The following is a 21793-nucleotide window of genomic DNA, read 5'->3' as shown; positions in this document are numbered from 1 at the left end:
ACCCAGTCCAAACAATCACCCAACACCATCTAATCAACTAAACCATGACACTGAGTGCCTCATCCAGGCTGTTTTTAAACGCCTCCAGGGATGGTGACTCTACCACATCCCTGGACAGCATATACTGATGGCCAATCACTCTTTCTGTGAAGATTTTCTTCCTAGCATTCAGCCCAAACCTGCCCAGGCACAGCTTGAGACTGTGTCCTCTTGTTCTGGTGCTGCTTGCCTGGGAGAAGAGACCAACCCCCACCTGGCTACAACCTCCCTTCAGGGAGTTGTAAATAGCAATAAGGTCTCCCCTGAGCCTCCTCTTCTCCAGGCTGAACACCCCCAGCTCCCTCAGCCTCTTTCTTCACATTCTGTATTCTGGAGTGTGAGTTGTGGTTGTAGCAGGATGCAGAAAGGGGACAGGGAAGGCTTTGTCTTGTGGATCAATGTGGAATGTGGCTGCAGGGATAAAACCTGTGGTCATTCCTTCCTTAGATACTTCTTAGCTGTAAACACAAGCACTCCATCAAATGCCCATACCTCATTAGAAGGCTTGTTCAGTGAATCCAGAATTCCTTTTAGTCCAGAAGGGCCCTAGGTGGAAAAACAGGCAACATGTCATTTAATTTACCTTCTTTTTACATACCTGTGTTCAAAGAGCTGTGCTCATGTGAAAGGTTTCCTTGTTTTCTTTGTTCATGTCCAATTGTGTCATCAAGAGGAGGGAAGAACACAGAAAGTAGAGTTGAGTGAAAAAGAAATGAAAATAGGTCCTGATTGTTCTCCAAAATTACAAACAGGTTTCAGATGTTGTTTTTTTTCCTACAGAGAAGGCAGAAGTACAAACACAGCTGCTTAAAAAGGAAAGAGCTCCAAAGTGTGGGAATTACTGAGGTTGGTAACATCTTGGAAGCTAGTGAGGTTCAGCAAGCGTAAGGGCAGAGTCCTGTACCTGGGAAGGAGTAATAAACTGCAGCAGCACAGGTTGGGAGGTGATCTGCTGGAGAGTAACCCCAAGGAGAAGGACCTGGGAGAGCTGGTGGACAAGAAGTTCTGCATGGGTCAGCAATGTGCCCTGGTGGCCAAGAAGGCTAATGGGATCCTGGGGTGCACTAAGAGGAGTGTGGCCAGCAGGTCCAGGAAGCTTCTTCTCCCCCTCTACTCTGCTCTGGTGAGACCTCACCTGGAATATTGCATCCAGTTCTGGGCTCCCCTGTTCAGGAGGGACAGGGATCTGCTGGAGAGAGTGCAAGGGAGGGCTGCAAGGATGCTGAGGAGACTGCAGCACTGCCTGATGAGGAAAGGCTGAGAGCCCTGAGGCTGTTTAGTATGGAGAGGAGAAGACTGAGAGGGGATCCGGTCAATGTCTATCAATACCTGAGGGTCAAGAAGGAAGGGACAGGGACAGCCTCACTTGTGCCCTGTGATAGAACAAGGAGCAATGGATGGAAACTACAGCACAGGAAGTTCCACCTCAGCATGAGGAAGAACTTCTTTACTGTGAGGGTCACAGAGCACTGGAACAGGCTGCCCAGAGAGGTTGTGGAGTCCTCTTCTCTGGAGACTTTCTAGCCCTTTCTGGATGAGTTCCTGTGCCACCTGTGCTGGATTCATTGGTCCTGCTCTGGCAGGGGGCTTGGACTGGAAACTCTCCAGAGGTCCCTTCTAACCCCTAACATCCTGTGGTCTGTGATCTTTTCCTCCTTTAGCTTTGGTAGTTTGCTTGCATTTGTGTCAAGATGAGAATGCTGGAAGAGCCCTCCCCAGCACCACGTGCAACAAGCCAATTGCACTGGTTGCATCTCAGCCAGAGGGCCTTTAGAATAGAATAGAATAAACCAGGTTGAAAAAGACCTTTGAGAGCGAGTCCAACCTATCATCCAACACCATCTCATCAACTAAACCATGGCCCCAAGCACCCCATCCAGTCTCCTCCTAAACACCTCCAATGATGGTGACTCCACCACCTCCCCAAGCAGTACATTCCAATGGGCAATCACTCTCTCTATGAAGAACTTCTTCCTAACATCCAGTCTGAACCTCCCTTGGCACAGCTTGAGACTGTGTCCTCTTGTTCTGGTGCTGGTTGCCTGGGAGAAGAGATCAACCTCCACCTGTCTGCAACCTCCCTTCAGGTAGTTGTAGAGAGCAATAATGTCTCCCCTGAGCCTCCTCTTCTCCAGGCTAAGTAACCCCAGCTTTAATGGAACACAGCTTCCATGGAACACAGCCCAGCCAGTGACTCAGTGTAATCACTGCATCCATCTCTTTCAGATCTGTGTCTGCCCATTAAAGTAAAATACTGTTTTGCTGATGAGTGTAATGGGGGGGAAAAAAAACCCCAACCCTGTGAAGCTGATCAGTGCAGATGTGCAATATTGTGTAACTGTACCCAGAGCAAATGAGAAGAATGATGGAGGCATGACTGACATCTCCCCCAGCAGAATACATTAAGTGAATGACTTTCTGATAGGGATTTTAATAATTTAAATGCATAGAAAACCAGAACAGGACCAACCCTTGCCAGGCCCTCCTCTCCTGCCTTCCCTGTAAGCATTTCCAATATCCTCCTGAAACAGCAGCTGGAAGTCCAGGGATGCCAGAAACGCTGCTGACACTTTTCACTTATCTCTGCTTTAATTTTCTGTTCAGTGCAATTAAGTGATAACATTCATCCACTTTCACAATGTTGGTAGAGGAATGGCACCCTGTCCTGAGGCAGGGGAAATGAGGTTTCCAAGGCAAGCTGCTGGCTGTTTAAGATAACTAGTTTGGTGGCCCTGCCATTCGTAACTGAATAACAAGAGACTAAAAGGGTATGGAGTGAAATGAAGAAATTCAAGCAGTCTGTGAACTCCTCCACTGCCTCACATGCAACCCAAACAAAAATTAAACCCTGTTTGAGTTTAAGACTTCAAGGAGTAGGCTGAACCTCGAGTCCTGTGTCCAGTTCTGGGCCCCTCAGTTTAGGAAGGATGTTGACTTGCTGGAACGAGTCCAGAGAAGGGCAACAAAGTTGGTGAGGGGCTTGGAACACAAACCCTATGAGGAGAGGCTGAGGGAGCTGGGGTTGCTTAGCCTGGAGAAGAGGAGGCTCAGAGGAGACCTTCTTGCTCTCTACAACCACCTGAAGGGAGGTTATAGACAGGCAGATGTTGGTCTCTTCTCCCAGGCAAGCAGCACCAGAACAAGAGGACACAGTCTCAGGCTGCACCAGGGGAGGTTTAGGCTGGAGGTTAGGAGGAAGTTTTACACAGAGAGAGTGATTGCCCATTGGAATGGGCTGCCTGAGGAGGTGGTGAAGTCACCATCACTGGAGGTGTTCAGGAGGGGACTTGATAGGGTGCTTGGTTGCATGGTTTAGTTGCATGGTTTAGTTGATTAGGTGGTGTTGGATGATAGGTTGGACACGATGATCTCGAGGGTCTCTTCCAACCTGGTTTATTCTATTCTGTTGCAGGATATTCTCTATGCTTCCAAGCAAGAACACTTGTGAAGATAACACAATCATGGAGTCATAGAATCATTCAGGTTGGAAAAGACTCTTGGGATCAAGTCCAACTCAGAACCCTGCTCTGCAAGGTTCAACCCTAAACCATAGCCCCAAGCACCACATGCAAACCACCTTTAAACACATCCAAGGTTGGTGACTCCACCACCTCCCTGGGCAGCGCATCCCAATCTCTGACCACTCTTGCTGGGAAAAAATCTCTTTCTAATGTCCAGTTGAAACCTGCCCTGCTGCAGCTTGAGGCCATTGCCTCTTGTTCTATCACTAATTACTTGTGAGAAGAGACCAGCACCAGCCTCTCCACAACATCCTCTCAGGTAGTTGTAGAGAGCCAGGAGGTCTCTTCTTAGCCTCCTCTTCCTCAAGCTACGCAGCCCCAGCTCCTGCAGTCCCTCCTCATCAGATTTGTTCCCCAGCCCCTTCCCCAGCTTCCTTTCCCTGCTCTGCACTCACTCAAGCACCTCAATATCTCTCTTCTACTGAGGTGCCCAAAACTGGGTATGAAGCTCCCCTTGCAAAGGGAAGTGATGAACTGAAAGCTGACCTCCAAGGGCTATATCAGTTCCAAATAAGTCTGTTCTGAAAGCAAAAAAGAACTTTGGATATCTTGGTAGAAAACAGGATGTTCAAGAGCCATTGACTGCAGTTTCTTTCTTGTCTCTGCCACAAACAGCTTCTTGGACAAGATGGAACTTGGCCCAGTCAGGTAGGCTCCTACCTTTCCTACCTCTAAAAACCCAAAGCACAAACAGCAACACTGGGCAGAAGTCATATTTGGACTTGCCCTGCAGAACATGGTTGCACTGGTGGAAATCTGGGGCCCAGATCTAGCTTGGCACTCTTTTTATTTTAAGAACGCTCTGCTATCTCACTGAAATGGAAACTCCAGAGAAATGGAATTCCTCCAGCCATAACAGTTCCAGCAGAGACAGAGAGAACTGGGACAGAAAACATGAAGTTAAATCTTAATGGAAAAACAAAACCCCACTAAAACTCCTTTCTTTTTATCCTCTCACCTACCTACGTAAATAGAAACGTCCAGCTGCTGACTCTTGCAAAAATAGCACAAAACCCCCAACAGCAACAAAACCTCCACCCCTGAAACCTCCTCCAGCTGACCATAACAGTGCTGGAAATCATGTAGCTGTCTGTTTTCTGGGAAGGACAAAGAGAAAACCAAACATAAAAAACTCTACACAAAACCAGGCAATGGCAGCCTGGGCTGCATCAAAAGCAGCGTGGCCAGGGATGGAGAAGGGTGATTCTGCCACTTGACTCTGCTCTGGTGAGACCTAACATGGAGTGCTGCATCCAGCTCTGGAGCCCTCAACACAGGAAGGACATGGAGCTGATGGAGCAGGTCCAGAGGAGGGCCATGAAAATGATCAGGGGGTTGGAGCAGCTCTGCTTCAGGCCAGGCTGAGGGAGCTGGGGGTGCTCAGCCTGGAGAAGGCTCCAGGGAGACCTTAGAGCAGCCTTCCAGCACCTGAAGAGGGCTACAAGAAGGATGGAGAGAGACTGTTTGCAAAGGCCTGCAGTGACAGGATGAGCTTCAAACTAGTGAAGAGCAGATTTAGATTGGATGGGAGGAGCAAGTTCTGTACCATGAGACTGGTTGAGCACTGGAACAGGTTACCAGAGAGGTAGTTGAGGCCCCTTCCCTGAAGATATTGAAGGTGAGGCTGGACAGGGCTCTAAGCAACTTAGTCTAGCTGTGGATATTCCTGCTCACTGTGTGTGTGGGTTGGACCAGATGGCCTTTAGAAGTCCCTTCCAGCCTGGGTGATTCTAGGAGTCTATCCTTAAGCCAACTGCATACAGATCCTAAGTTCAGACTCCTTCTATACATCTCCTTTTAAGCAGTGTGGGAACTGGGCAGCCCATGCATAATACACAGACAAAATGAAACCTGCTCTGCTGGGAACCCCTTCTTGCATTGCTAAGTCCTGGAGAAGTTTTTATCAGAAGCTACAATGGAAGAAAGCTGAAAGCAAGCTACAGTTTACTTCTGCAGCCTGGTCAAAACGCTCTACTTGCAGCATCCTAGGATCATGGCACTTCTTTTTGTCTCCTACAATGAGCATTTCCATGGCAGTGAAGAGCCATCCATGGGAAAGAGACATCATCTCTCTCAGAAGGCTTTAGGAGAAAATGGACTTAGAATCTGGAATTGTTAGGGTTGGAAGGGACCTCAAGGATCAGCCAGTTCCAACCCCCCTGCCATGGCCAGGGGCACCTCACACTACAGCAGGTTGCTCACAGCCACATCCAGCCTGGCCTTCAACACCTCCAGGGACGAGGCTTCCACCACCTCCCTGGGCAACCTGTGCCAGTGTCTCACCACCCTCATGGGGAAGACCTCCTGGTGAAGAACTTCGTGCTTACATTTGAAGGGCACCTGAAGTTTTGATTCCCAACCATCGTTTTCAGAACGTTTCTGAGAGTAAAATGAGCATTATCTTGAAGAGGAGCTTCAATCTGCTCTTCTGATGAGCTGAGAAAGCACTAGAGGGAGCTGCCGTTCTACTCAGCACTTCCTTCCTTGCAGCAGAAATTGCTGCTCACCGGAGCGAGGCAAGAGGGAGCACGCATCTCAGCTCATTCAAAGAGCAGAGCACTAACTCAAACCCAGCAGACAGCGAGGATGCAAGCCATGAATTCTGAACCAGGAGGAAATAGCAGAACACTTTTCAGATCTGTCTTCTGTAATAAACTTTACAAAAAAAAAAGGAAAATAAAAAGGGCACAGAATCCTAGAATTGCTACAGCTGGGAAAAACCCCTAAGATCATTGAGCTGTAAATTTCAGTGTGCATTACATGCTAGTATTTATTATTCCTAGAATTCTCCAGAATTAATGGGACCAGGTTGCCCAGGGAGGTGGTGGAAGCCTCATCCCTGGAAGTTTTTAAGGCCAGGCTGCATGTGGCTCTGAGCAACCTGGCAGGGGGGTTGGTACTGGATGATCCTTGAGGTCCTATCCAGCTCTGACAGTTCTGTGATTATTCCAGTTCATTTGGAATCCAGGCAGCTCCATGGGCTTTCTCTAGGTTCCTTGAGTGCCCTGATCTCAGGTAGCCAGGCTGCCTAAATTCCTCCAGTAACATTGGACACTGTGGTGAACTCTGGATGGGGTACTTGGTGCTGTGGATTAGTTGATTAGATGATGTTGGGTTATAGGTTGGACTCGATGATCTCAAAGGTCTTTTCCAACCTGGTTAATTCCATGCCATTCCATTCCATTCCATTCCATGCCATTCCATTCTCTATTCATTAGACCATAGGAATGTTTTGGTTGGAAGAGACATTAAAGGTCTCAAGTCCAAGATCATTAAGTCCAACCTTCAACCTAACACCACCATGGCCATTAAACCATGTCCCAAAGTGCCATGGCCACACAGTTCTTCTACACCTTCATGGATGGTGACTTGACCATTATCTGGGTAGGCTTTCACCAGTATGTTTTGTAATCCATCAGTAAAAATCCTCACTAACAACTTCTCTTTTGTGGGCACAGGATTTTCCTCCAAAGGGAAAAAAAAAAACACCACAAAGAATAGATAAGGGGAAAAATGACAGAAAAGAAAGGAAGAAGCTGCATGAGAGTATCACTTTAACTGAGTGGTTTCATAGAACAGCTCAGGTTGGAAGTGATCTCAGAGATCATCGTCTCCAACCTCCCCACCATGGGCAGGGACACCTCTCAACTAGACTCAGATGCTCAAGGCTTCATCCATCTTGGCCTTGAACACCCCCAGGCAAGAGGCATCCACAGCCTCCCTGAGCAGCCTGTGCCAGAGTCTCACCACCCTCCTACTGAAGAAATTCTTCCTGAGCTCCAGTCTAACCCTGCTCTCCCTCAGCTTGAAACCATTCCCCCTTGTCCTGTCTCTAGACACCCTCAGGAAAAGTGTCTCTGCAGCCTTCCTGCAGGATGCCTTCAGCTATTGGAAGGCATATTTATGGTTCCCCCAGAGCCTTCTCTTTTCCAGGATGAACACCATCAACTCCCTCAGCCTATCCCTCCCCTGCACACAGTTCCTTAGGACCCTCCTTTACACCAAATCCCCTGAGGATTGTATCCTGTTCACTAACTTCTTCTCAAGCAGGCAGAACTTGCCTTCTCATGGTGGTTTGGTTCCCCCCCCCCCCCCCCCCCCAATCATCACTGCACATCTGGCTGATCTAATTTATAAATCAACTACTTAACACTGTGGCATCAACTGGTAAATTAGATAAATTGAATAGCTTCAAACCTGCAGGATGCATTGAGCTACCTTGACAATCCCCCTTTTTTTCCCTCAAATGGAAATTTCATGCTCTTCCAAAGCAGCACCAAACACCACACTTGCTGAGGAGTTCCAATGTAATACTTGGAGTCAATCTGTTAAGCACTGTGTGCCCTGGGTGTGCCCAGCTTCCCTGGATGTGCAACCACCTCGTTGCGCTTTGAAAAGGCCAAAGTGAAGGCCAAATAGTCATAGAATGATGGAACTGTTGTGGCTGGAAACCACCTTTAAGATCATTGAGTCCAAACCATTCTCTAATTCTGCCAAGGGTGGTGCTAAGCCATGGCCCTGAGCACCACATCTCTGCATCTTTTAAACAGCTCTGAGGATGGGGAATCAACCACCTCCCTGGTCCAGTGTTTGGAAACCCTTTCAGTCAAGAAGTTTCTTCCAATCTCCAACCTAAAACTCCCCTGTTGCAACTTAAGGCCATTCCCCCTCATCATAGAATCATAGAATTGTTAGGGTTGGAAGGGACCTCAAGGATCATCCAGTTCCAACCCCCCTGCCATGGGCAGGGACACCTCACACTACAGTAGGTTGCCCAGAGCCACATCCAGCCTGGCCTTAGAAACCTCCAGGGATGAGGCTTCCACCACCTCCCTGGGCAACCTGTGCCAGTGTCTCACCACCCTCATGGGGAAGAACTTCTTCCTAACATCTAATTTGAATCTACCCATTTCTATTTCTATCACTCATTACTAAGAAGAAGAGACCAACACCACCTGGTTCAGGCAGTTGTAGAGAGCCAGAAGGTCTCCCTTCAGCCTCTTTTTCTCCAGACTTAAACACCCCCAGTTCCCTCAGCTGCTCCTCACCAGCCCTGTTCTCCAGACCCCTCCCCAGCTTTGTTGCCCTGATAAATCCTTGTGCACAAGGGAGCTGCCACCACTTAGTAGAGAAGAAGTGGAATCACATTTAATATAGTCTGAGCTGGGAAAAGGAGAGGAGGAATGATGGATCTTGTTAAAGTCCTTTTGCTATGCACAAGCTGTAGCACTTTTAACGTGGGGACACTGCCAGCATGCATTAGCTGGCACTGCTGCTTTCAGACTATGCTGCTTCTATGTGTTAGATTCACAGCCTTGGAAGAGGAGTACAAGATGCTGGTGCAGCTGTATCTAAAGTAAGGACTGCATCAAGATAGTTAGACCAAACCCAAACACTTTTAACCACTATCTAGGCTGTGACTGCTTGAGGAATGCTTTTCTGATGTGGAGAACTAGGCTGCAGTCCCCATACAGAGCTAGTGTTGGATGAGAGGTTGGACTCGATGATCTCAGAGGTCTCTTCCAACCTGTTCTGTTCTGTTCTATTCTATTCTATTCTATTCTATTCTATTCTATTCTATTCCATTCCATTCCATTCCATTCCATTCCATTCCATTCCATTCCATTCCATTCCATCCCATCCCATCCCATCCCATCCCATCCCATCCCATCCCCTCCTATCCTCTCCTCTCCTATTCCTTGCTGACCCTTGCAGTGTAGACCTCTTTCCCTTTCCCCTCTTCACTTCCCTCAACTTTCCCCCTTCCTCCCCTCACTTTTCTCTACCTCCTATGGATAAACAACAAAAGTTTTGCTGCTGATTGAAGTGGATGCTGTCACTCTGACATATGCTGTGAGGAAATCAAGAGATTTGCCTCAAAACTGCACTTTAGCTTCCACTCAGCATTTGTGAGATGTCTCTCAAGGATCATACATCTATCACAAGCCTGACCTGCCAGCAAACCTGTGATGGCAGAAATCTGCAATGGAGAAACAGTGTTTCACTGGCTCACAAAATGCTGGGCAGATGAAGTCAAAGACTGACCTCTGCTTTGGTTTGCTTCTTGGGTTTGCTGCTTGCTTGGTTTTTGGTTTTATTTTGGTGTGGACTCTTTGTTGTTGTTGTTGGTTGTTTGGTTGGGGTTTTATTTGTTTATGTGTCTGGGGGTTGTTCAGTTTTGTTTTGGTGTATTTTGCCTCATTTTGGCTTAGAGCATTTTGTTTCCTTTTGTTTTGGTCTGTTTTGTTTCATTTTGGTTTGGTCTATTTCCTTTCATTTTGTTTTGGTGCATTTTGTTTCCTTTTGTTTTGGTCTGTTTTGTTTCCTCTTGTTTTGGTCTATTTCCTTCCATTTTGTTTTGGTCTATTTCATTTTGTTTTGGTGTATTTTGTCTCATTTAGGTTTAGTGCATTTTGCTTCATTTTGGTTTGGTCTATTTCCTTTCATTTTGTTTTGGCCTGTTTCATTTTGGTTTGGTGCATTTTGCTTCGTTTTGTTTGATTTGGGGCTTTCTTTGTTGTTAGTTTGGTTGTTTGGGTTCTGTGGTTGGGGTTTTTTGGTTTGCTTTGGCATTTTATGTGGGGTTCCTTGGTTTGTTTTAGTGAGGCTTTTGTTTGCTTGTTTGCTTTTAAAAGTCATTTCAGCCTGGAGAAGAGAAGGCTCCAGGGAGACCTAATAGCAGCCTGCCAGGACCTGAAGGGGGTACAAGAAGGTTGCAGAGGGACTGTTTGCAAAGGTACCTTATTGGATATTAAGGTACCTTGTTAGATGTTAAAGGTACCTTGTTAGATGTTAAAGGTACCTTGTTGGATATTAAAGGTACCTTGTTGGATATTAAGGTATCTTGTTGGATATTAAGGTATCTTGTTGGATATTAAAGGTACCTTGTTGGATATTAAGGTACCTTGTTGGATATTAAAGGTACCTTGTTAGATATTAAGGTACCTTGTTGGAAATTAAGGTACCTTGTTGGATATTAAAGGTACCTTGTTAGATATTAAGGTGCCTTGTTGGATATTAAGGTATCTTGTTGGATATTAAGGTATCTTGTTGGATATTAAAGGTACCTTGTTGGATATTAAGGTACCTTGTTGGATATTAAAGGTACCTTGTTAGATATTAAGGTACCTTGTTGGATATTAAGGTACCTTGTTGGATATTAAAGGTACCTTGTTGGATATTAAGGTACCTTGTTGGATATTAAAGGTACCTTGTTAGATATTAAGGTGCCTTGTTGGATATTAAGGTATCTTGTTGGATATTAAAGGTACCTTGTTGGATATTAAGGTACCTTGTTGGATATTAAAGGTACCTTGTTAGATATTAAGGTGCCTTGTTGGATATTAAAGGTACCTTGTTAGATATTAAGGTACCTTGTTGGATATTAAGGTACCTTGTTGGATATTAAAGGTACCTTGTTAGATATTAAGGTGCCTTGTTGGATATTAAGGTATCTTGTTGGATATTAAAGGTACCTTGTTGGATATTAAGGTATCTTGTTGGATATTAAAGGTACCTTGTTAGATATTAAGGTGCCTTGTTGGATATTAAGGTATCTTGTTGGGTATTAAAGGTACCTTGTTAGATATTAAGGTACCTTGTTGGATATTAAGGTATCTTGTTGGATATTAAGATATCTTGCTGGATATTAAGGTACCATATTGGATATTGAAGGTATCTTGCTGGATATTAAGGTACCTTGTTGGATATTAAGGTACCTTGCTGGATATTAAGGTATCTTGTTGGGTATTAAGAATGTAAAGCAGTGGAAGCTTCCTTAACCCAGGAATAAGCAGATGGTTTATATTTGTGCATGACAACTTAGGGTTTTCAACACAATATACAGGGAGTATTACAAATGTATCCAAGTCTTCCATCCACCAAAGGAAAGCTGCACCCATTCCAGACTAATACCCATCCATGCCTGACTTGGGTTTTGAAATTATGTATCACTTAAGGAAAAAAAAACATGTAAAAAATGAAAATCCTAAACCTCTTAGATCTGAGCCAAATGCTTTAGTTCCTTCCATCCCAAATCCTTTCATAGAGTCATGTATGTCTTAATCTTTTTAATTCTTCAGTAAACTCATTTGAACTGCAGCTGAGTGCTCATTCCAGAGCCGGGTATAATCCTCCTCGCCATTCAGACAGTTGGCACATGCTTCACAGGGTCCTTCATCTTTCAAATCACCCCTCTGGGACAGAAATTATCCCATCTCCTCCATCACGCACGCTGGAACGTGAATGAATGCACAGCATTCACATTTAGCATCCAGCCATGGCCAGGCCTTCTTTCAAAGGCCAGACAGTTTCTGCTTCTTGTTCTGGCCCTTCTCTGTAATTCCTCCTATTTGTAGGCCCAGGCCTTTTATCTTTGCTGTATTAAAAGGCTGTCAATAAGAGCTGTTGGATACAGCAAAGGTTTTCAGTTATAACCTCCTGTATAGATGTGAGCAAAATCCCCAGACTCACAGAATGATAGGGGTTGGAAGGGACTTCCAAAGATCATCCAGTCCAAAGCCCCTGCCAGAGCAGGAGCACCTAGAGCAGATCACACAGGAACACAGCCAGGTGGGTTTTGACTATCGCCAGAGAGGGAGGTTCCACACACCCCCTGGGCAGTCTGTTCCAGGGCTCTGTCACCCTCACAATGAAAAAATTCTTCCTTCTGTTTCCATGGCACTTCTTATGCCTCAGCTTCCACCATTGCCCCTTGTGCTATCCTTGGGCATCACCCAGCAGAGCCTGGATCCAGCCTCTGGGCACTCACCCTGCACATCTTTATCAACATGAATGAGGTCACCTCTCAGGCTCCTCCTCTCCAAGCTACAGAGCCCTCAGCTCCCTCAGGCTCTCCTCCTAAGGAAGATGTTCCACTTCCTTCAGCATTTGTGTGGCTCTCTGCTGGACTCTTTCGAGAAGTTCCCTGAGGCCTTTTTGAGCTGAGGGGCCCAGAACTGGACACAATACTCCACATGCATCCTCACCAGGGCAGAGTAGAAGGGCAGGAGAACCTCTCTCAATCTCCTAACCACAGCCCTTCTAATCCACCCCAGAATTGTGGCCTTCTTGGCCACAAGAGCACATTGCTGGCTCATGGTCAACCTTCCATCCACTAGGACCCCCAGGTCCTTTCCCCTTTCACTGCTCTCCAGCAGGTCAGCCCCCAACCAACTCTATTCCAACACAGAGTAAAAATTTCCTGTTCCCCTTGTTAGTTACTCACAGGAGGTCCTGGTGGCCCTGGTTTTCCTGGGAGACCTGGTTTGCCTCTTCTTCCCTAGAAACAAACAAACAAACAAGAACAGCAGAGATTCAGACATGAGTGATTTGCAAGAAGAATTCTCTTTAAGAAGAGATTTACTGCCTTGCTTATTAGCAGAAGAAATTCAAAAGCTATCCAAGATGAATAGTCTCCATCAGTCACTGCAGTCTACTGCTTTTAGGATTGGTTCTTAGTAATTATGAGAAAGTAGATTTGCATCACTCACTAGCATTGCCTGGCATATTTTAAAGCTGTGTCTCCGAAATGAGAGCTCATTGATAAGGCTGTGAAAGGAACATCTTGGTAAGGTGTAGAGAAATGAGATTTCATCTGAATACAGCAGAGCTTGGCACGTTAAACCGGGCTGCAGTAGTCACCCTGACGTGCACTGTAAGCACACAGGTGTGATATAGCCTCTTAACAAATAGATTCATTGAATGGGAGGGGTAGGAAGGGACCTCTGAAGATCATAGAGTCATAGAATGGTTTGCCTTGGAAGGGACCTTAAAGATCACCTAGTGCCAACCCCTATGCCATGGGCAGGGATACCTTCTACCAGTTGCTCAAAGCCTCGTCTGACCTGGCCTTGAATACCAATATCTACAACTTCCCTGGGCAACCAGTTCCAGTGTATCACCACCCTCACTGTCAAGAATTTCTTTCTTCCTAATCTCCAGACTCAATCTGCTCTCCTCAAGCTTCAATCTATTCCCTCTCATCACTACAAGCCCTTATATAAACTCCCTTTCCAACTTTCTTGTAGGTCCCCTTCAGGTACTGGAAGGCTGTTCTAAGGTCACATTGGAGCCTTTTCTTCTCCAAGCTGAGCAGATACAACTCTGTGAACTCATCCAAATCATCGAGTCCAACCCCTCCTAGAGCAGGATCACCCTGAATAAATCACACAGGAGCTCATCCAGGTGGCTTTTGAATGCCTCCAGAGAAGGAGACTCCACAACCTCTCTGAGCAGCCTGCTCCAAGGCTCTGCCACCCTCAAAGTGAAGAAGTTTTTCCCTCTGTTTAAGTGAAACACCAAAGCCTCTTCTTCTGCAGGATGTGATAACAAGCAGAGAAGTCAGAGATTTCTTTGCACAACCAATTCACCTTCCTCATGCAGTTATCACTTTCTGTGTCTATAATGCAGATGCAAAATCATTTGTGTTAGAACACAAGCTCAAGCCCTATGAGGAGAGGCTGAGGGAGCTGGGATTGTTTGGGCTGGAGAAGAGGAGGCTCAGGGGAGACCTTATTTCTACCTACAGCAGTGGGGGTTGGTCTCTTCTCCCAGGCAACCAGCACCAGAACAAGAGGACACAGTCTCAAGCTGTGCTAGGGGAAGTTTAGGCCTGAGGTGAGGAGAAAGTTCTTGTTAGCCATTGGAATGTGCTGCCCAGGGCGGTGGTGGAGTCACCATCCCTGGAGGTGTTCAAGAGGGGATTGGACGTGGCACATAGTGCCATGGTCTAGTCATGAGGTCTGTGGTGACAGGTTGGACTTGATGATCTTTGAGGTCTCTTCCAACCTTGGTGATTCTGTGATAAGGTCCATAAATGTCAACTTAAAAGGAGTCTTCCCACTCAGCTTCTGAACAAACCATCCACATATAATGACCAGAGTTTATTAGTGCAGGGCTGAAGTGAACAGCTGCTGATTTCATGGATCCTTTCTGGGGTTTATTTTTTTGTTTGTTTGTTTTGGGGCTTTTTTTTTTAGGAAGATCAACATGAAAAGAGAAGTAATTTACAGTAATTTCCAACTTCATTGCCCAGCTGAAATCTGATGCCCATTTTTTTTTTAGGCACAGCAGTGGAGAAGAACTAATTTCTAGATGTGATGGCACACACACACACACACAAAGAGCATCACATCCATTCAGATTGAATTTTCCCTTTGCATGTGGTAAAGATCAAGCAACAAAAAGCATTAGGGGGAAGTCCTGGCGAAAATGTGGCTTAGGAAGTTAAAACCTGAAAATCAGAGAATCAGAGAATGGCTTCAGTTGGAAGGGACCTTAAAGATCAACTAATTCCACACACCCCTCGACGCTGGCAGAGACACTTTCTACTAAACCAAGTTGCTCAAAGCCTCATCCAGCCTGGTCTTAAACACTTCAGATTCTTGCTGACAGCTCACAATTAACACATAAGGATATTTCTGTAAGCTGTGGTCCCTTACCTCTGACCCTGCTTCTGTGTTTTATTAAGTGATGACCTCACACAGACTGCAGAAGTTATCCAAGGAACAGAAAGTGAAATCTCAGCTTCTCTCTTTACAGGTAAGAGCCCTGGTCCACAGGGAACCCCTCTCATGCTCTGCCTTTCATTAATCTTGATCTATGCTGAGGGAAACAAGATGATGACAGTGAGGGTGGAAAAATCTCTCCTCCTCACACCCTGCAGCTCACCAGGATAACCTCTTGCCTAGATGCCAGAGAGACTCTCCTGGGAAGCAGGAGGTCCCCAACATTAACTTTGCCATACCAGCGCAGTATGAAGCAAATGGAAGCTGTATTTAGTTTTAGCATTCCTTTAGTTTTCCTTTTTACAGTCAGTAGTGATTTATTTATATTTTTCTACTTTTCTGCTCAAAACCTCTAACAAATTTTAAAGGCATAGCCTAAAACCACCACAGAGGCAGAGCTTTGGAGCCCTTCAGGAAGGCTTCTAGGACATGTTTCACCCACCAGGCTGTGCCTCGCAGCAGAGTTTAAGAAGGTGCCCAGTCAGTCAGTGTGTTTTAAGGGCAGCATGACAAAACCCCCCACACCTCAGCATATTTGGAGTGCCAAATTCCTAGGTCTTAACTAGCTGAGACATCTGTTAGTTGCTGAGCTGTTTAATCCCAGCAGCACTCCTGCACGCAGGGCTGCAAGCAGGGAGCAGCTCGGGGGAAATGTTTAGCCCCAAAATACAGCCCCAGGTGTTTGTATTGGGCTCCAGCCTACACTGCTCCTTACCATTCAGGCTTAGGGTGCTGTCTGCTGTGCTGGCAATGCTGTCCACACAGCTGTGTGACCAGCCAGAGCTGCAAACTCAGCTGGGCTAAGGATGGCCCATGGAAAAGTGGAGTTGTGGTTGATCTTGGTGCAGTTTCACAGAATCACAGAAAAATTCAGGTTGGGAAAGACCCTCAGGATCACCAAGTCCAACTCAGAACCCTGCTTTGCAAGGTTCGCCCCTAAACCAGGGTTGTTGATTCCACCACCTCCCTGGGCAGCACATTCCAATCCCTGACCACTCTTGCTGGGAAAAAAACTCTTCCTACTGTCCAGTCTAAACCTACTCAGTGGCAGCCTGAGGCTGTTCCCTTTGTTCTATCACTAAGTACCTGTGAGAAGAGATCAGCACCAGCCTCTCTACAAGGTCCTTTCAGGTAGCTGTAGACAGCACTGAGGTCTCCCCTCAGCCTCCTCTGTATCAAACTAACCAGCCCCAGATCCTTCAGTCGCTCTTCATCAGATTTATTCTCAGGCCCTTCACCAGCTTTGTTGCCCTCCTCTGCACCCTGTGTGGTGGGTGACAGAGCAGCTGGCAGAGGGCAGAGAGAGGGAAAGGCACACTTGGGTAAGAAAAAGGGGCTGCTGTTTGCTAGATCTAAACCTTTTGGACTGTTTTCCACTCCAGCAAGACAGATGGAAATTATATTAGTAGATTGTGGGTCACGACGGAGGCCTCTGTGCCTCCGTATTTTAGTGTGCACGTGAAGTATGCAAGGGGGGAGATTTTTCTTTCCACTTCATCAACAGCCATGTGTTTTGTGGTTGTTTTCTTTTTTAATTACTATCATTTTTTAGCACTTGCCATATGCTTCTAATTAACAAAAGTAAGCAGTGATTGATTGATAAATAGATGGATAGATGGACAGATGGATGGATGGATAGATGCATAAATGGATGGATAGATAGACAGATAGATAGACTGATGGATGGATGGATGGATAGATGGACACATGGATGGATAGGTGGATGGATAGATGGACAGATGGATAGATAAATGGATAGGTGGATAGATAGATTGATAGATGAATGGATGATGAGTAGATGGATACATGGATAGATAGATGGATAAATGGATAGGTGGATAGATAGATGGATAGGTGGATAGCTGGATAGATAAATGGATAGATAGATGGATAGATTGATTGATAGATGATAGATAAATGGATAGCTGGATAGATAAATGGATAGATAGATTGATAGATGGATGTATGATGGATAGATGGATAGGTGGATGGATAGAAGATAGATAATGGATAGATAAATGCATAGGTAGATAGATAGATTGATAGATAAATGGATAGCTGGATAGATAAATGGATAGATAGATGGACAGATTGATAGATGGATGTATGATGGATAGATGGATAGGTGGATGGATAGAAGATAGATAATGGATAGATAAATGCATAGGTAGATAGATTGATAGATAAATGGATAGATGGATAGATAAATGGATAGATGGATAGATAGATGGATACATGGATAGATGGATACATGGATAGATGTATAGATAAATGGATAGGTGGATAGAAAGATGGATAGAGGATGGATGGATAGATGGATAGATCCAGGGATGGGAAGAATAAATGTAGCCTTAAAATAGATGTTACTGCAGTTTACACAGCCCTGTGAGCAGCCAGAGCTGGAAACTCAGCTGGGGTAAGGATGGCTCCCAAATTTTGATTTTGAGGCAACTCACTGGGTGAGAGAGCAGCTTGGCTGGCCTGGCAGAGAGCACAGAGAGAGAAAGGCAGACTTGCACAACAAAAAGGGGCTGTTGTTTGCTAGATCTTGACTTTTGGATTGATTTCTGCTCCAGAAATAAAGCTGGGAAGCAGTGTTTTCTGAAAATAGCTAATAGTAAGCTTTTCTTAGGAGGTATAAAAAAAACAAACCCACCCCAAACCAGACCAAGAGGTAAGGATGTAAATAATAAACAAAGATAAATTGCTTCATACTTCTGAAATATTCCCTCTGGGCCGTCATGATCCATACTGGGGACTTGCTGAAGCACCTTCCCTTTCCTGTTTGAGCTTATTTAAAGTATCCGGAGGATGACACTTAAAAATCTCAGCAGTCTAAACAGAGTATCAAGGAAGTGTCAGGGAGGGGAGAAGGCAGGGCTCTGACTGACAGACACAACTGTGAACGAGGTGTTAATTACACAGGAAAACACGGACTGTGTCGGGGAAGGCAATTTTGTCTCTATCTAAAAGAGGAGCTAAAATGTCACTCAGAGCATACCCCCGAGTCAAACCTTGACTCTGAAAAATCAGTTATAGGAGAGAAGGAGAGAGAGAGAAAGAGAGAGAGAGAGAGAAAGAAAGAAAGAGAGAGAGAAAGAGGGAAAGAGAGAGAGAAAGAGAAAGAAAGAAAGAAAGAAAGAAAGAAAGAAAGAAAGAAAGAAAGAAAGAAAGAAAGAAAGAAAGAAAGAAAGAAAGAAAGAAAGAAAGAAAGAAAGAAAGAAAGAAAGAAAGGAAGGAAGGAAGAAAGGAAGAAAGGGAAAGAGAGGAAGAAAGAAAAAGAAAGAGCATACCCCTGAGTCAAACCTTAACTCTGAAAAACCAGTTATAGGAGAGAAGGAGAAAGAGAGAAAGAGAAAGAAAGAAAGAAAGAAAGAAAGAAAGAAAGAAAAGAGAGAAAGGAAGAAAGAAAGAAAGAAAGAAAGAAAGAAAGAAAGAAAGAAAGAAAGAAAGAAAGAAAGAAAGAAAGAAGAAAGAAAGAAAGAAAGAAAGAAAGAAAGAAAGAAAGAAAGAAAGAAAGAAAGAAAGAAAGAAAGAAAGAAAGAAAGAAAGAAAGAAAGAAAAAGAAAGGAAGGAAGGAAGGAAGGAAGGGAAAGAGAGGAAGAAAGAAAAAGAAAGACCATACCCCTGAGTCAAACCTTGACTCTGAAAGATCAGTTATAGGAGAGGAGAGAGAGAGAGAAAGAAAGGGAAGGGAGGGAGGAAGTGGGGGAGGGAGGGAGGAAGGAAGGGAGAAAGAGAGAAGGTGAGAAAAAAGGAAAGAAAGAGAAAGAAAGAATGAAAGAAAGGAAGAAAGGAAGAGAGTAAGAAAGAAAAAGAAAGAGAAAGAAAGGAAAGAAAAAGAAAGAAAGCGAAAGAAAAAGAGAGAAAGAGGTTTAGGTATTAGGGACCCAGTATCTGAAGGGGGCTACAAGGAAGCTGGGGAGGGACGTTTTAGGGCATCAGGGAGTGACAGGACAGGGGGGGATGGAGCAAAACTAGAAATGGGGAGATGCAGACTGGATGTCAGGAAGAAGTTCTTCCCCAGGAGGGTGGTGAGACACTGGCACAGGTTGCCCAGGGAGGTAGTGGAAGCCTCATGCCTGGAGGTTTTGAAGGCCAGGCTGGATGTGGCTGTGAGCAACCTGCTGTAGTGTGAGGTGTCCCTGGCCATGGCAGGGGGGTTGGAACTGGCTGCTCCTTGAGGTCCCTTCCAACCCTGACAGTTCTGTGATTCCATGATGCACACAGCTCTACCTGCCTGCCTGCACTCCTGCTTCTCTAGGACTTCCCAAGCATCAATAAGGTTAAAAATAAATAAAAAGTCAAAATACCTACTCTAAGGAAGAGTGCAACTAGAGAAAAGGAGTTTATGGTTTTGTTTAGGACAATTAAAATGATTTGAAGGATGTTTTTGATAAACCCATTCTAGCCTTGCCTCGAGCAGACCATGAGCCAGACTGTGACTAAATATTTACAGCTCGATGCTGAATCTTCCTTCTGGGGAAGAAAAGAGAAAAAAAGGGAAAAAAAAGAAAGGGGAAAAAAAAAAAGAAAGACATCTCAGTGTCCTTTCTGAGAGGGTTCAGAGGAGCCAGAGTTCCCATTGCCTCCCCAGAAGCAGGTCTTGGCACCCCCACGAGAGCTGTGCACGAGGCAGGCAGCTGGTGGCACAGGCCCATTGCCTTTAATCAGTTGAGTTCACTGAGCAAATATTGACCTTCTAAACCCACCCAGCACATAAATAAATGCTCTAGGCATCACAGATTTCCTTTAGCTACATCACAAAATGCAGTATCACCTACACCAGCTTAAAAAAATGATAAGAGATGTCACCAAGTTGGCTGATGCTACTCAGAGCAGTGCCCAAAGGAAAGGACACAAAGCCAGTTGCTGGTTAGTTCCTCTGTGCCTGCACACATTTCTGCTGGCAGTCAGTGTGCTCACAAGTTAATTCCATGTTTCTGATACTCTGTCCTGTTCCCCTGACTTGCACTTTGGGTTATCAGTTGATGCAAAACTCAGAATGAGTTGGCAAGGATTGCCTGCAGCCCAGAAGGCAGCCATGTGCTGGACTCTATCCAAAGCAGGGAGAGCAGCAGGATGAGGGAGGGGATTCTGCCCTTTTGCTCCGCTCTGCTGAGACCCAACATGCAGCCCTGCCTCCAGTTCTGATGCCCCCAGCACAAGAAGGACATCAGATTGTTGGAGTGGGTCCAGAAGGCGGCCACAAAGATGATCAGAGAGATGGAGCACCTCCCTAGTGGGGACAGGCTGAGAGAGTTGGGGCTGTTCAGCCTGGAGAAGGCTCCATGGAGACCTTAGAGCAGCCTTCCAGTACCTGAATGGAGCCTACAAGAAAACTGGGGAGGGACTTTTTACAAGGGATTGTAGTGATAGGATGAGCGGGAATGGATTGAAGCTTGAGGAAGTGAGATTTAGGCTGGAGATAAGGAAGAAATTCTTTCCAGTGAGGGTGGTGAGACACAGGAACAGGCTGCCCAGGGAGGCTGTGGAGGCTCTGTCCCTGGAGGTGTTCAAGGCCAGGTTGGATGAAGCCTTGAGCAGCCTGGGCTAGTGGAGGGGTCCCTGTCCATGGTGTGGGAGGGTGAAACTGGATGATATTTATGGTCTCTTCCAACACAAACCTTTCTATGAACCTATCAATACTTAAAGGGTGGTTGGAACTAGATGATCCTTGAGGTCCCTTCCAACCCTGAAAACTCTGATTCTAAAGGGTGGGTGTCAGGAGGATGGGACCAGGCTTTTTTTCAGTGATGCCCAGGGACAGGACAACTAATTTGGACTAATTTGGTCATCTACTTTCCTCTTTTCCACAGGGCAAACTTCAGCTATGATACACACATGAAGCATTCAAATAACAACTGCTTGTCTAGGGACAGAAAAAGGACAAAATATAAAACATTAATGAGAATTCATAGGCTTCAGTAAACCCCAGCTGAGTGCCTAGCTGAAGTACATGCTCAGCTGCACTCTTTATTCCTCTCTTCCTTTGCCTCTTCTGTTAATCTCAGTGACTTGAAGAGCTTTGCCTCACAGTAGATGGAAAGCTTGTCCAGCAGAGAGGCTCTGTGCATCCTTCCATAAGCTTCTGCTCTGAGCCTAACTGCTGCCCCTCAGCATCACTGCAGGACCAACACACAATGCAACCATTCAAGGCCTATCTTGTAACTCCCTGCTGCTGAGATGGGTGCTCATGTTGCATCCATATCTCTAACTAGAGAAGAGTAAGATCACTAATCCTGGTGCCTGAAAATAAGCTGTGGATTATTTTAGGGTAAAAATCAAGCAGAGCTGTGGAGGAACACTGACAGGCTTTACAGAATCAACGATTTAAAGAACCCACACTTGAGCAACAAAAGGAAAAGTTCTTAGAAGAAGCCTGAGTGATTTTTTTTTTTCAAGGGAAACCACTAATTAGCAGTTCCTGAAACACATCATCACATTTCAAAACACAGGAACTGGTTCCAAAGAAAGTAGGAAGCTGGGCTTTAAAGCCTTAACTACTGGAGTTATTATGCAAGATTAATGAGGTTTATGGAACTCAGCTGCCAAGCTAAAGCAGGCTTCCTTTGAGTAATCCTCAAAACCAGACTGACAAAAGGACCAACATAACCAAAACAGGAGGCAGGTGGAAAGAAAAGGTCCTCACCTCAGAGTGCACCCTTTAGGGGCCCTTTGGCACCTAAATGCAGCCATGAGAGTAGAGCTCTGAGCAGTTAAGAC

At 45.5% G+C, this 21793-nt stretch overlaps 1 protein-coding gene across 1 annotated transcript in view; it reads right to left on the bottom strand.

The window, feature by feature from the left end:
* Positions 1–21793, bottom strand: part of COL19A1 (collagen type XIX alpha 1 chain) — a 221109-nt gene that overhangs the window by 57852 nt on the left and 141464 nt on the right. The window contains exons 18-19 of the mRNA XM_054169651.1: positions 12787–12840; positions 532–585 (exon numbers count right to left, since the gene is read on the bottom strand). Of these exons, the coding sequence (XP_054025626.1) occupies positions 532–585; positions 12787–12840 (108 nt within the window). The remainder of the gene's footprint in view (positions 1–531; positions 586–12786; positions 12841–21793) is intronic.

Source organism: Dryobates pubescens, chromosome 2 (assembly GCF_014839835.1).
Source record: "Dryobates pubescens isolate bDryPub1 chromosome 2, bDryPub1.pri, whole genome shotgun sequence".
Classification (NCBI taxonomy): domain Eukaryota; kingdom Metazoa; phylum Chordata; class Aves; order Piciformes; family Picidae; genus Dryobates; species Dryobates pubescens.
The sequence above is the reverse complement of the archived record's forward strand: the minus strand, read 5'-3'. Positions and strand labels throughout refer to the sequence as shown.